The sequence below is a fragment of the Phoca vitulina genome, unplaced genomic scaffold, assembly GCF_004348235.1.
Source record: "Phoca vitulina isolate PV1807 unplaced genomic scaffold, GSC_HSeal_1.0 scaffold48, whole genome shotgun sequence".
In the NCBI taxonomy this organism is placed as follows: domain Eukaryota; kingdom Metazoa; phylum Chordata; class Mammalia; order Carnivora; family Phocidae; genus Phoca; species Phoca vitulina.
This window is the reverse complement of record NW_022589751.1, coordinates 8,000,092-8,014,925: the sequence shown is the minus strand read 5'-3', so window position 1 is coordinate 8,014,925 and position 14,834 is coordinate 8,000,092. Positions and strand designations below refer to the sequence as shown.

Here is a 14,834-nt window from a genome sequence, read left to right as displayed (position 1 = left end):
GCAAAAGAGAGTGAACGCTGACAAAGGGAAACATGAGATGAATCTTGATTGTGCAGTTTACTGCCTGAAGGCAATTTCCAAGTGCAAATAATGAAGGGACAATCTTAACAGCTCACAGCCTCCCTGAGTTGAAGAGACAAGGGTACAAAACAGAGCAGCTAGCGTACCCAAGGTCAGGTACACAAAAAAAGCCCTTAAGATACGCAGTCAAGACTTCAGGCTGAGTATTGATCAGTGACATGAGTATAAGAAAACCAAGGCCACTAGAAAATAGCACGTGGAATAATCCCTGTGCTTACAGGGGATCAGGAACAGTTCATACCCATCAGGCAAAGTGACAAGAGTGCTCAGATGAGGGGCTGAGTTACTACCAGACTAAAAGCTGTTCCGTATGCACCCTAACAAAACTTTAAAAGACAGACAAAAAGGGATTCAAACCATTCCCAAAAGGTGGTTAAAAGATATATGCCTTGGGCGCCTGGGTGGCTCAGTCAGTTAAGTGTCTGCCTTTGGCTCAGGTCATGATCCCAAGGTCCTGGGATCGAGTCCTACATCGGGCTCCCTGTTCAGTGGGGAGCCTGCTTCTCCCTCTCCCTCTGCCCTTCCTCCCTGCTTGTGCACACTTGCTCTCTCTCTTTGTCAAATAAATAATAAAATCTTTAAAAAGATATATGCCTTAAAATAACTCATTAAGTGTGATTGTTTTACTTTCCTATATCTGTGTCTCATTTTACCATACAAAGGTTTATCAACAAAGGAAAAAATATTTAGCAAAAGCAAAATCTTGACTGATAACTGTGAAATGTGAATGATGGGGACACAGGGCATTACTGTAGCCTTGATATTTGCACAAATTTTTAAATCTTCGTATGTTCTAGTGGGCGATAAATAAATTATATAGTATCTTATAGTAAGTACAATGGGAAGAACAGAACAAGGAAAAGGGGGTCAGGAGTGTGCACGTGGTAAAGGTGTCAGACAGCAATTTCATTCGAGGCTGTTAGGGCAGGCTTCCTCGGGAAAATGTTTAAGCCAGGGCTTGAAGGTGATGAAGTAAGCTATGCAGATATCTACGAGAAGATGGCTCCAGGCACAAAACAGCCAGTGCAAAGGCCCAAAGGCAGAAAACACACCTGGAATGAAGTCTGGAAAGGTAATAGGGTTAAAGGAGAGCTAGACTGCTTATAGTCTTGTGGACCATCATTAAGACTTTGGGTTTGTCGGGGCACCTGGGTGGCTCAGTTGGTTAAGCATCTGCCTTTGGCTCAGGTCTTGGATCCTGGGATAGAGTCCCACATCAGTCCCTGCTTAGCAGGGAGCCCAATTCTCTCTCTCCCTCTGCTCCTCTTTTCCCCCCTCATGATCTCTCTCAAATAAATAAAATCTTAAAAAAAAAAAAAATGATTTTGGTTTTGTCACATTCAATGTAAACTAGAAAACAGTGAAACATCATAGGGGTGGGGACACCTGGGCAGGAGAAAGGAAGCACTGAAGAAAAATAAATTCTTTACTCAATAAAAATATCTTTCGAAAACAAAAGCAAATGAAGACTTTTCCAGAAATATAAAAGCTAAAAGAATATATCACCAAAAGAAAATGCAAATGAATCTATAATAACAGAAAGCAGATCAGTGACTATTTGGTGAGGAAGACAGGCAGTGAAGGATGGGAGAAAATTTAAAAAGGGGCAGGAATTCAGTCATGAAAAAGAACGGAACCTTGCCTTTTGAAACAATATGAATGGACCTTGTGGGCATTATGCTAAGTGAAATGAGTCAGACTTAGACAAATACCATATATAACACAACACAACAAAACACCCCAAGCTCATAAATACAGAGAAAAGACTGATGATTGGTGGTGGTGGGAATGAGTAACAGGTCAAAAGGTACAAATATCCAGCTATAAAATAAGTCAGGGGTATGTACTATACAGCATGGTGACTGTAGTTAGTAATACTCCCTTGCATATTTAAAAGTTGCTAAGAGAGTAAAGCTTAAAATTTCTTATTATAAGAAAAAATTTTTTAACTATGTATGGTAATAGATGTTAACTAGACTTACTGTGATCATTTCACAATATATACAAATATTGAATCATAACCTGAAACTTACGTTATATGTCAATTATACCTCAACTTAAAAAAAAAGGGGGGGTACAATTTTTTGAGTTGATGGTTATGTTCATTATCTTGATTGTGGTGGCTTCATGGGTGTATACACGTCAAAACATAAAATTGTACACTACATACATGTGTTCTGCATATATCAATTATATCTTAATAAAGCAATTTAAAAAAAAAGACTAAGCAACATAAAGTTCACAATTTCCAGCATCCAAAAACTATCACTAGACAGGATAAAAATCAGAAAAATAAACAGAGGTATATTCATACAGTGGAATGCTTCTCAGGAATAAAGAGAATGGCCCACTGAATAAACACAAGTGAATCTCAATATGCTGAGCTAAAGAGGCAAGACACAATAAAGTGCTTACCGCATGGTTCCATTTATATAATATTCTAGAAAAAGCAATACCAATCTATTGTGACAGAAAACAGAAATCAGTGGTCTGGGGGCCAGGCATGGGGATCACTGAGACAAGAAAATTTCTTGGGGGTAATGGAAATGCTCCTGATCTTGATTGTGCTGGTGGTTACACAGGTCTATACACTGGTCAAAACTCATCAAACAGTAAACTTAAAATGTGTGCAGCTTACTGCATGTGATTTTTATCTCAATAAAGTGACTGTTAAACAATTACATACACATACCTCTAGTTGTTGCTGTTCCATTTTAGTCAATAAAAATTTGGAGTAGATATTGCTTTTCTCAAGCAAATGTTGAAGTCTACGGTACCGAATGTCCACAGACTCTCTATCCCACGACATGCGAGCCTACCCAAAAAGAAAATTTCCATGATTATTAAGTTTTCTGACCTTTGTGTGTGATGTTTTGCATTAAGACGTAAAAAAAAAAAAATGGCTAAATGCTCTGAGTTTAATTTATTTCCTGTAATTAATGGGGAAAAAAAGATTTTTCTAGTATTAACTTTACTAACATTGGTTTATTTTCCAAACCAAAAACTAGAACAAATAGCTGAAAAAATAGGATGCCTGGGTTCAACATGCCATTTGGTATGATGCAGCTTGGATACCAAAATATCAAAATTTCAGACACCGGACACATTTACTGGCATCCACTGAACTGAGGGTCCATTTTTGAAACATATAAAATTAACATTAGAAAGTAATCATTTAATTCAAGTAGATTTAAATTTTTAAACAATCAAATGATTTCAGAAAAATTTTACACACTAGTTTTATTTGAAAGAGCATTAGAATTAAAAAATAATTTAATTGGCTAGGAACGAGAACAACTATTCTTAGAATTATAAAACTATATTGTCCAGATGCCTGGCTGGCTCAGTTGGTAAAGCATGCAACTCTTGATCTCAGGGTTATGAGTTCAAGCCCCAGTTGAGCCTAGAGATTACTTTAGAAAACAAAAAACAAAACAAAACAAAAACTGCATTGTCAAAATATTTCAACATGCTTAACTACTTATGATTTATTATAAGTTTCTTCCTCTCAGCATTGTGTCCCCTGAAGTTTTGCCCTTCTTTTTAGGCTTGTTTTATTCCTATTCTTAGCTCTATCTTTCACTTTTGTACACCTTCAAATTACAAGCCTGCTTTCTATATAACTTTTACACACCATTTATTCATTAAGTGATTTCTAAGTCTACAATAGGCTAGTGGCTGAGGAGGAATCCTCTCCAAGTTCACAATGACAAAGTAAAATATTTTGAAAAATACCAGAAGGCACAAGATGAAAAACAAAAGCAACAAATAAATAGTATAGTTCAGTGGTCCACAAATTTTTTCTGTAAAGGACCAAAGGGTAAATATTTAAATATTGAGCACATGGCTTATAAACACTCAATTCTGCCTTTTTGTACAAGAGCAGTAATAGACTATATAGAAACAAATGGGCAAGGCTATGTTCCAATAAAACTTTATTTACCTAAACAGGCACAATCCAGTTCATAATATGTCAACTCAGTATAATCTGAATTTTAAAACAAAAAAACTCACAACACACTAAGTGCGCTGAAGTGAATCAAGAGTTGAATTCACCTATCAAAGCCAAATACACGCAAACCTTACCAACCAGCAATTCTACTCCTGAGACAAAGTGTGTGTGCATGAGGGTTCGCACACAGAGGCTGAGTTAGCATAACCTAATTAACTTTAATATTTAAATGTTTAATGTTTAAGGCTTGACCCCGTAATTCAGACACCACTGTATGTCTATTGGCTTGTATTTCCTAGATATTCTATCATCTCTCCAGCTTTTCATTCAAAATACATTTTTCTATTACAAAAGCAATGACAATACCTAAGAATAAATCCAATGGAAATACACATTTCAGAACAACTAAATATTTAAAAAAAACCCATAAAACAATCCTATCCATGCAGATAAACTGTTGACCTCTTACAATTAAGACAGCGTTTCTTTTACCATTACCAATGTTACTGTGATTACCATAGTCAATGAATGAAATAGATTATTATAAATTGAAAGATGAAATTACTTAGAATTTGAAAAAAAATTTTTTTCGTGAAGATTTTATTTTTAAGTAATCTCTACACCCAACATGGGGCTCGAACTCACAAACCTGAGATCAAGTGTCGCATGCTCCACCAACTGAGCCAGCCAGGTGCCCCTGAAAAAATCCTTAACTTTTAAAATTTGTTTTAAATTTCAGTTAAAATATTCTGGGCTTAATTTAGATATATCTGCTACCTTAAATCCTGTTCAGAATAATTTAGCACACATTTTTTTAAGTAATTAAAGATTAAAGATAATATGTTACACTAATTTGTAAGTAATATAATTAGGAAACTAAATCACTTATTAACCTTTAACACCAACCTTCCGTATTTCAAAATAATTTTGTAATAAGCCTTATCTACCATTACTGTTTCTTAACAATTTTATTTGTTGTATTAAGGTAAATTGCAGCTCTGTCTGTGGAAAGCACTGAATGCCTGGCAGGAAGAGTCTTTTGATAACTAGAATTAAAGAGCATGCCAATGGACACCAGCGGCATCAATTCCCCACTGTCTACTTCATTCTCTCTCCCAATACCAACACCAGATTTGGGAGTGGGGCGTGGAGTTACACTTCACTCCACAAAATATGAACTATTTTCCTTTTACCTAACACTTATCGCAACTCTTACCTTTCCCCTCCCCCACTATGTACACATTAATGCTACTCTTAAGTCTTCTAGACTAACAATGACTTCTTTCAAAAGGAAATGCAGGTGAAAAGCCAACGAAAATAACTGTAGCAAATCAATGTCAAAGCCATTCTCTACTTTACAAAGCTTGCAATCTCCTAAAGCAAAGTAAATGCTTCTCATTAAGAATCTTAAGCAAGCTCTTAAGTACTTCTAAATATATGCCCATAAATACTGTATTCTCCCAAAAGAAAAGGAATCTTTATTTTTGTACAATGAATTTTTTGGCCTCCAAAGACAAGTAGGGAGAGACTAATTCTTAGAATTTCCCCCATGGTCAAGTAAGGAACAACTTATAAGTGAAAAGTGTGACAATTAATCAAATTCTTTCAATACCTATACATGAAAAAGCAATATAATAATAGACCATAATACTACTAGCTTTTTGGCAAATCACACCCTGGTTTTAGTGTAAGAACTGAAGAGAGCTATGCAATTTATTCATGGAAGGATTGAAAATGCTTAATTAAATTAAATTAAAGGCAATTAAAAATTGCTTTTTTGGGGCACCTGGGTGGCTCAGTAGGTTAAGCGGCTGCCTTTGGCTTGGGTCATGATCCCAGAGTCCTGGGATCGAGCCTCACATCAGGCTCCTTGCTCAGCGGGGAACCTGCTTCTCCCCTGCCTGCCATTCCCCCTGCTTGTGCTTGCTCCTCTCTCTCTCTGACAAAATAAATAAAATCTTAAAAAAAACTGCTATTTTAAGTTCTGTGATGAATAACTGCTAAAGAAAAGCTAGCTTTACCATACCTATCCCTCAACAATAACAATTCCAAAAAAATTTTGGACTGATTGCAAAACATTTGTTCAAAAGCTTAAATATTTCACTTAAAGTATGTCATTTTGATTCCTAGTTTAATCAGCAAATACTTATGGTACTATAAATTTTGAGAGATCTGGAATGTGGAAATGTGGGCACCTGACAGGCTTAGTCAATGGAACATGTGACTCTTGATCTCAGGGTTGTAAGTTCAAGCCCCACGTTGGGGGTGAAGATTACTTAAAAATAAAATCTTTTAAAAGAAAAATGTGAAAATGTTTCATCCCTTGAATTAATGCATTCTGGAAATGTATTCTTATTGTACCTAGAATCTTTCTTCAAATAGTACTTTCTTACCCAACAATCTTCAAGAGTCACAAAACTGAAGATACACTACTCAAAATGAAGGCTGATATCATTCTTACAACCTCTGAAGTTGATTGATTCAATTCTGGACACTTGCCCCAGGATTCACCTTTTATAAATATCATCTGGTTATATGGCTAGTAAGTACATTTATTTTATTTATGTAATCTTATATATGCTATGTAATATATTATAAAATATTTTTTCCATAGTTTGAAATTCAATAAACAATTTACTGATTGCCTATTTGCTAGGTGCACAGCCAACAAAAAAGAAACAGTAAGTGACGTCCTCTCAATAAACAAAATGATAGCAAGCAAGTAATGATAATACTGTGAAATAAAGTACTACGAAAATTTATACAATGAGGAAAGATAAAAAGGTGGTTCATGGTCGACTTCCCAATTCTATTAAAACTTCTTAACATTACCGTAACTGATTATGGTCAACTACGGATGACAAATAACAAAACTAGTATTACTGGAGTCAAAGTACAGCATGGTGGTTAGAAAGTGTGAATTCTGGAATCACATGGCCTACATTACAATCTTGGCTCTATCACTTAAAGCTGTGGAATTCCCTCCTCCCCGCACATTCTCTACATGTCTCAGTTTTCTCATCTGTAAAATGAAGTGAAAACAACCTACTTCACAGAATGCTTTAATAAAAATAATACTTTAGACTAGTAATTAAACTAGTAAGTTTAAAAGTTATAATGAAAAGCAGTATCTACTTTATAGTCTTGTTGAGGATCCAATTAGTAAATACATGTACAACATTCACAACAGTGTTCATGTGGTGTTAACAGTGCTAGCAAAAGAATCATTTCTGTTGACGTAAAATAGCAGGGAACCAACTGATTCACTAATTGTCTTTGAGGTGCATTATTTCCCAATTTAAGTAGTTTTGTAATTGCATGGAGTTCATTAAATATTAATGTTTATTTCCTTAGGTATAGGGTTAAGGACAAGAACGCTGAAGACAGCCAGAGTTCAAATTCAGGTTCACTGGTGTATGACCCAACTGCCCCAGTTTCCTCATATGTAAATGGAGAGACACCAAAAGTACCTACAGCATCAGAATATTGGGAGTGCTAAATAAATTATTACAAGAAAATCACTTAGTAGGCAGCACGTAAGTGCTAGTGGCTATCACTCCTTTTCTTGCACACGCAATAATGAAGCAGCAACATGGGGCTTTATTAATGGGAGTGAAAAACACTTAATTACTGAATTTTCAGAGGCCTGGGTGGCTCAGTCGTTAAGCGACTGCCTTTGGCTCAGGTCATGATCCCAGGGTCCTGGGATCGAGCCCCGCATCGGGCTCCCTGCTCCGCGGGAAGCCTGCTTCTCCCTCTCCCACTCCCCCTGCTTGTGTTCCCTCTTCTAGCTGTGTCTCTCTTGGTCAAATAAATAAAATCTTAAAAAAAAAACAAACTGAATTTTCAAGTGGTTAAAAACTGCTTTCACTCATCTACAAAATATATACTCTGTAAAAGAAAAACACTTATCACTGAAAAAGTACACCCCATTTTTATCTAAACAATCTTACTTAGCACTAGTCGAAGAAATCAAAAGGAAAACAGAAAACAAGTTTATCACTTGGGTGGTCAATGGCACTAAAATATCTAAGAAATTCACTACCGATTTTGGAAGAATTAATCTAGCTAAAGAAGCAACTTGAAATACTCTCAGACCAAGACTACATCTCACAGAAGCATCACCCAAAGCACGAGCAAAGGTGCCTCAAAGATAGCGCGAGCAACCATGCAAATAGATAAATAACAAAGCCCATTTTAAAGATTATGAAAAAAGCAGACCGAAGAACAAACCCAAGCTCCGAGGAAGCTTACTACTGGCTTCAATGACAAGGAACTTGATTCCTAAATTACCTTTTCGATCATCTTCCGCTCCCTCTCAAGTCCAGCAGCCTCAAGCTGTTCTTCCTCCTCCAGCATGGCCTGGGTAATCACGGCAGGCTCCGGTTGTTCAACCATATCTGGAGTCAGGGACCCTAAGAGGGGAGAAAGTTTTTAAACCGCAGTTTTAAAAAATTACCACTCAACTCCCACAGTCAACAATCTTACCGGATGCATTTGAGGCAAAAGCTGAAGACCCACGGGGACGCCAGCATCAGCCCTCTGAAGATATCCTGGGTCTCCACAATGTCAACAAGTGGCCAGGACCCCAGCTGACCAGTCGGGATGCTCGCGAAAATGCAGCCCCCCCGTGTAAATCTCCTATATCGTGCACTTACGTGCAATTCCGGGTGCCCTCCACAGCTTCTTGCCCTCCTTTCCTCAGTCTCTGCCCCGAGTCACCTCAACCCACCAATCTCGGCTGCAGCCTCCATGCTGTCCCCCTCCCCCCCGGCCCGGACACCGCCGCCGGCGCCCGGAGGAAGGGTCTCCTCACTCACCACCGCTGCTCGCGGACCGCTGCGCGGGCATGGCTGGACACACACTCCGGAACCCAGTCCTCGGCTCTCAGCGACTGCAACGCCGCGCGCCGAAGTCTCACAGCCGCTGCCTGCCCGGCCTCCTCACTAAATCCCCAGCCAAGGAAAAACGCGCGCTTCTACTTCGCGGGAAAAGCCGTCATCTCGCGATACTTCGTGCTCCCCGCCCCGCCCCCGAATCCCGGAGGCGCGAGATTTGGCTCAATGTAGTTTTCATCAGAACCCACCCGGGCGACGGTGAGCTATTACCTAGATGTCTGTCTTGGGAAAACGGGGTTCTGCCGCAGAAGTTAGCTTTTAACTAGCTCTGTAACACTGGACGAGTGAGTCTGCCCACTGTGGAGGGCCCAATTTCTTCACGTATTGGATGATGGTTCGGAACTACACAATACTTTAGTAGCGCTCTTATTTGCAAGGCACCTTAACACACTGGCTGATATGATTAAATCCTGCCAACCAATGATCCTTTAGGCAGGAAATATGTATGAGTATTCAGGTGAGGATGTCAGTGACAAATACTGCCCATCTCACTCACCATCCTTAGTGCACAGTGCACATTTTGGGTGAAAACTCCCCAAAATGACCCAGAAGAGAGCTCTGTTGTGTGTGAAATGGGAGAGAAAAATAGGAAAGTAAGATTATGGCAGAGTTCAAGAAAGGTGTTTCAGGATAAGGGAGAATTGAATGTAGTGATAAAGCGAGTGGAGTGGCTGGTAGAAAAGACAAAAGATTCAAGAATAGACCAGGGACACTTGGGTGGCTCAGTCGGTTAGGCGACTAACTTGATTTCAGCTCCCCCATGATCTGAGGGTCATGGGATGAGCCCTGAGGCAGGCTTCCCACTCCAAGGCGAGTCCGCTTGAGATTCTCCCCTCTGCCCCTTCTCCTGCTCACCCGCGCTGGTGCGCTCTCTTTCTCTCTCTCTAAATTAAATAAATCTTAAAAAAAAAGACCAATAATTAGAATGGGCACCTGAAAGAAGAGACTGGACTTTTGTTACTGGTTTTTTACTTCAGCCTATAATTCCATCCTTTCTTGTCTGCAATCCCTTTACAGTAAATTCCTTGGCTCCCCTCCCCTTCTGAAAATTTGTGGTATACCTGCCATATTATCACCTGTTTCCTTCATTTCTGACTTGGGACAACTTTAATAATTGTACAAAATTAAGGGCTTGCAACATACGTCCATCATAAACATCTTCAGCAACCTTTGTAACACTCTGAGATTAGTAGATTATTTTTATTCCTACATTGTAGGTGAGAAAACTGATGCTCAGAGAGACTGACTTGCCCAGAGGCCTATGGTCACTTTGTGATAAAACAGGAGCCAAACCCAGGTCTTTTTGCCTCCTACTTCAGTATTATTTTAAGATAAAATATAGCCTGAATTAATACTTATTCTTAAATCCTACCTCCTTCTAACCTAAGACAATAGCTATCAGTCTCACTTAACATTTTTTACTTCCCCAACCTATCCCCTAAAGTTTCTTTCCCCTGACTTCTGAAACACAGCTTTTCACAGGGTTTTCCCATAATGTATTGAAAATCTTGTTATTCCTTCTTTTGAACTGAATTGTGGCCCAGCTCCCAAAATCTTTCCTCTATTTGTTGCTTTTTTCTATATACTTTGTACTTGTAGCATCTGCTTTATAGGCTTCAATGATCAGCTCAAGGCTGACAACTTCCCTTCTAATTCCTGAAAGAGAGAGTAGGAAAGATTTGTCTAAACACACATGAGATGGAGTTCAAGACAATTTCATCTGATTCTCAAAGGAAAGACATCTCATCTAACATCTGGTCCCACACTTGTTCATACAAGTACACTGGTGCATTTATTTCCTGACACATTTGTCATTGTGCAGGTCTTCCCTCAGAGTGGCTGTTCCAAGTTTTGTTCACTGACTTTTATTTAAGGGCTTACATTTAAATGTCTCCTGGGTACCAGAAACACTTCTAGGAGCTGTACAGCAATGAACAAGACAGACAAGATCCCTGTTGATATGGATCTTACATTTCAGGAGTTAAAGCAAGTAAGCATGTGTAGGGGGGGTATGTGAGGAGTACTCTGCAAGAGTATTAGAATGGAGTAGTGTAAGAATAACTGGGTAGTTACTTTAGACTGGGTAGAGTCAGGTATCTGAGGAAGTCACAGACATTTAAGCTAAGAACTGAATGTCAAGCTAGCCCAGGGGAAGATAGTTGTAGGGGAGAAAAATTTTTCTCCTACCCTACTAGGTTCTTTTGTCTGATCTATTAATTAAATTGACATGACAGATTAACAGGAGAAACACAAATTTAATTACTTACGTACATGTAGGAGTCCCACAGAATCAATGAGAGGCTCGGCACAGGCAGGCAATTGAGGCTTATATGCCATTCTAAGCTAAGAAGGGAAGGAAAACAATTCACAGGAAGATGGGAAGAGCAAATGTTTGGTAAACAAATGTTTGCCATACCATGCAGAGACAAAGGGGGACAGGGAGAATTCTAACAAACAGGCCTCCCAAATTCCCCCCAGTTTCCCACACCTAGTCCTTAATCTCTGTAATTGTTTCTGGTGACAGCTCTTTTCCTAGACCAGGCCCTCTATGTAAATTCTTTTAAGCATTGAGGGTGGGAGGTAAAAAAGCAAAAAAACTTTTCTTGACTCTTTTGGGCCTTAATTGTCTTTAGCTCAAAATAATCAGCATGCATTCTGGGGAGACTTGTTCTGAACCACTTGTCTGAAACTTCCCTGGAAGTTGCACACATTAAAAGCTGAGCTGGTTGCCATGGACAGAAGAATCAGGTGAGTAGCTGGATGGTAAGACAGCTGCAAAAGGAGGGAAAAAAACCATAGAATGAAGATGAACAAACAGAAAAGAACAAATCGAAGCACATTTCCCCACAACCCATTAAACCAGTCTCAATCCTGGGAATACATCAGTCTGATAAAATGGCGGTGCTTCATTTATCTGATGGAAAGTGTTAATCTTCTCTTCTTTAAAAAAAAAGAAAAAATTATTGAGGTAAAGTCCACATAACCATTGTCACTTTAACCATTTTAAGTAATCTCTACCCCCAACATGGGGATTGAATTCATGACCCTGAGATCAAGAGTCCATGTTCTACCGACCCAGACAGGCAGGTGCCCCCTTCTCTCCCTTTTTTTGAACATAAACTCAAGATTTTATTGTTTTCAGGGGCACCTGGGTGGCTCAGTCAGTTAAACATCTGACTCTTGGTTTCGGCTCAGGTCATGATCTGACTCAGTGCAGTCTGCTTGTCCCTCTCCCTCCTGCTCTGCTCTTCCCCCAACCGCCTCACACATGCATGTGCACAATAATAAATAAAATCTTGTAAAAAAAAAAAAAAGGATTTGTCTTTGTAATAAAACAAAATATGAAGCTTAGAACTGTACCACATGGCCCTTTCCTCTTCCTATCTCCTGCCAGTTCAAAATGTTTGCCTCTCTTATTAGCCAGCATCCTCTTAGATCTTCGGTTGGGTTCAACCTATTCAAGCCTCAGCACAACCTTCTTTGTAGTTTTAGCCTTTTTTCTAGAAAATTGTCTTAGTCTGCCCATCATAGCCTCTCTCCTTCTTGTCACGCTGTTGCTTTCCCTAGACATATAGAGAATCCTTGCTTTTCTTGTACTATGCTAGTTTGTGGGTTTGGTGGTTGCCACACTTCTTACAGAAAGTCCAGTGGGTTTTAGGAAAGTTCACCATGTTTGTAAGAGTACTACTGGCATGGAAAGAAAGGAATCGAGCTGGAGATGAAATCCCAGCTCATAATATTCTCATGTAATAGACATAAGTTAGACACTATTTGTCCTGTCTCATTTACACAGAAGCAGCATTTTTCACCACTGACTATACAAGTTCCTCCTTGTTGAGGGTCAGCGTGTCCAGAGCACAACAATTCTGGAGTAACACAGAGGCTAAGCTATTAACTTCTGATTGGAGTATTTTCAAAGTTTGCACAGTGGTATCGAACTCTTGTTCTATTACCTGGAGAGATTTAAAGCCCATCTTTTTCAAGTCATAAATGACAAAACTTGGGAATAAGGTCCTCAACACTGAAGAGAACTTGGGAGTGCCATTACGCAAGTGGGTTCCCTATTACTTCTTGCCTAGTATGTTTATGTGGCATGGCCTTATGAACAAAGGAGCCCAAGTTTGCAATTTGGCTGGCATTTAAGATGGAGTATCTGGTGACAAAAGAGCCAGGTGTGAGTCTACATGGTCCTGACCATTTAAGTGGGAACCCTGTATAAATTTTGTTGCCACATAAGATAAAAAGGCCAGTGTGGTTTACAGACAAGGTCAGAGTGGAATCTGTAATTTTCTAGATCTGGGACATCCCATGACCTTTGCTACTAATACTTTTAGCATCCATACATCTTTACTTTCCATGTACTCCTGCCAGTTTGTAAGAACAGAACAGGTTGCAAAATACTTGCTATAGGAGGCCTACAGTCTGGCTTTGGCAGCTATAAAGCTTGGTTTTGTCACCTGACCAAGAGTTCAGATTTTTGATCAACCCATATATAGTGTGGAATATTGGCCAGTCTATTCAGGGAAGCAGTGAAGACACCCCAAGTTGTACAAGGATGGCCTGTGAACCATCCCAAACATTTGGTGGTTTGCCAACATCTGTGCTGTAGAAGGCAGTACCAGAGTCACTTTTAATCTCCTTGACAGGGTTTGATTGTAACACTATCCTGGTATATCATCCAGGAAAGGTCCAGTGGCATCCTTTTTTTGATACAAAGGGAAACTTTTTTGCCTGTTGTGTTTATCTGGGCAAGGGACAGTCCTTGAACTTTTTTTTTTAAAAGATTTTATTTAGGGCGCCTGGGTGGCTCAGTTGGTTGGGCGACTGCCTTTGGCTCAGGCCATGATCCTGGAGTCCCTGGATCGAGTCCCGCATCAGGCTCCCTGCTCGGCGGGAAGTCTGCTTCTCCCTCTGACCCTCCCCCCCGTCATGTGCTTTCTCTCTCTCTCATTCTCTCTCTCTCAAATAAATAGATTTTATTTATTTATTTGAGAGAGAGGGGGGGTGCAAGCAGAATAGAGGGAGGAGTGGGGGTTGCAGGGGAGGGGAGAATCCCAAGCCGACCCTGCGCTGAGCACAGAGCCTAACGTGGGACTTGATCTCATGACCCAGAGATCATGACCTGAGCTGAAACCAAGATTCAGACGCTTAACCGACTAAGCCACCCAGGCGCAACAATCCTGGAACTTTTATAGAGGTTTTCCTGGGTCCAAATAACTCAACAGAAGAAGAGACAGAGTGATGTTTTTCTAGTCGTGGATACCGTACCCTGTCATACATCCATCTTCCATACTTAGTCCACCACATATTCACAGTGATAGGAATGAAAGATATTCAGGTTGTTTTGCACTATGTAGATGTGAGACATAATCAACAGGCATACTGATGAGTTAATGTGCTCAGGGTTTGGTAAACCGACATAAGGGTATGTTTGGTCTGCACCCAACTTGTTGGAAAAGTAAGGGTTAATAAGAGCAAGGCACAGGTTGAAAGAGAATCTATAGTGAAAACTCTATAGAGTTTTCCCCTCTACAGAAAGGGGAAGGAGGGTAGATAAAGCACTCTCCAGTCAGCCTTCTAATAAAATGATGAAAAAATGAAGTGTTCATTAATGAGAGAAGGTGGCATTGTGTGTGTGTGTGTGTGTGTGTGTGTGTGTGTAGAGAGTCTTAAAGGGTGGAGGGGTATGGGTGAAAGAGAAGTTTCATGATAGGAAAGGCTGCCTACTTTTTTTTTTTTTTTAAGATTTATTTATTTGAGGGTGCCTGGGTGGCTCAGTTGGTTAAGCGACTGCTTTTGGCTCAGGTCATGATCCTGGAGTCCTGGGATCGAGTCCCACATTGGGCTCCCGGCTCAGCAGGGAGTCTGCTTCTCCCTCTGACCCTCTCCCCTCTCATGCTGTT

At 39.8% G+C, this 14,834-nt stretch overlaps 1 protein-coding gene across 2 annotated transcripts in view; it reads right to left on the bottom strand.

The window, feature by feature from the left end:
- Positions 1 to 9,651, bottom strand: part of HELLS (helicase, lymphoid specific) — a 37,296-nt gene extending 27,645 nt beyond the window's left edge. The window contains exons 1-3 of one of the 2 annotated variants that reach the window (XM_032432512.1): positions 8,522 to 9,651; positions 8,327 to 8,448; positions 2,774 to 2,896 (exon numbers count right to left, since the gene is read on the bottom strand). In XM_032432512.1, the coding sequence (XP_032288403.1) occupies positions 2,774 to 2,896; positions 8,327 to 8,431 (228 nt within the window). In that variant the 5' untranslated portion in view covers positions 8,432 to 8,448; positions 8,522 to 9,651. The remainder of the gene's footprint in view (positions 1 to 2,773; positions 2,897 to 8,326; positions 8,449 to 8,521) is intronic. The other variant, XM_032432511.1, reaches the window with a different exon arrangement.
- Between the last annotated feature and the right edge of the window lie 5,183 nt (positions 9,652 to 14,834).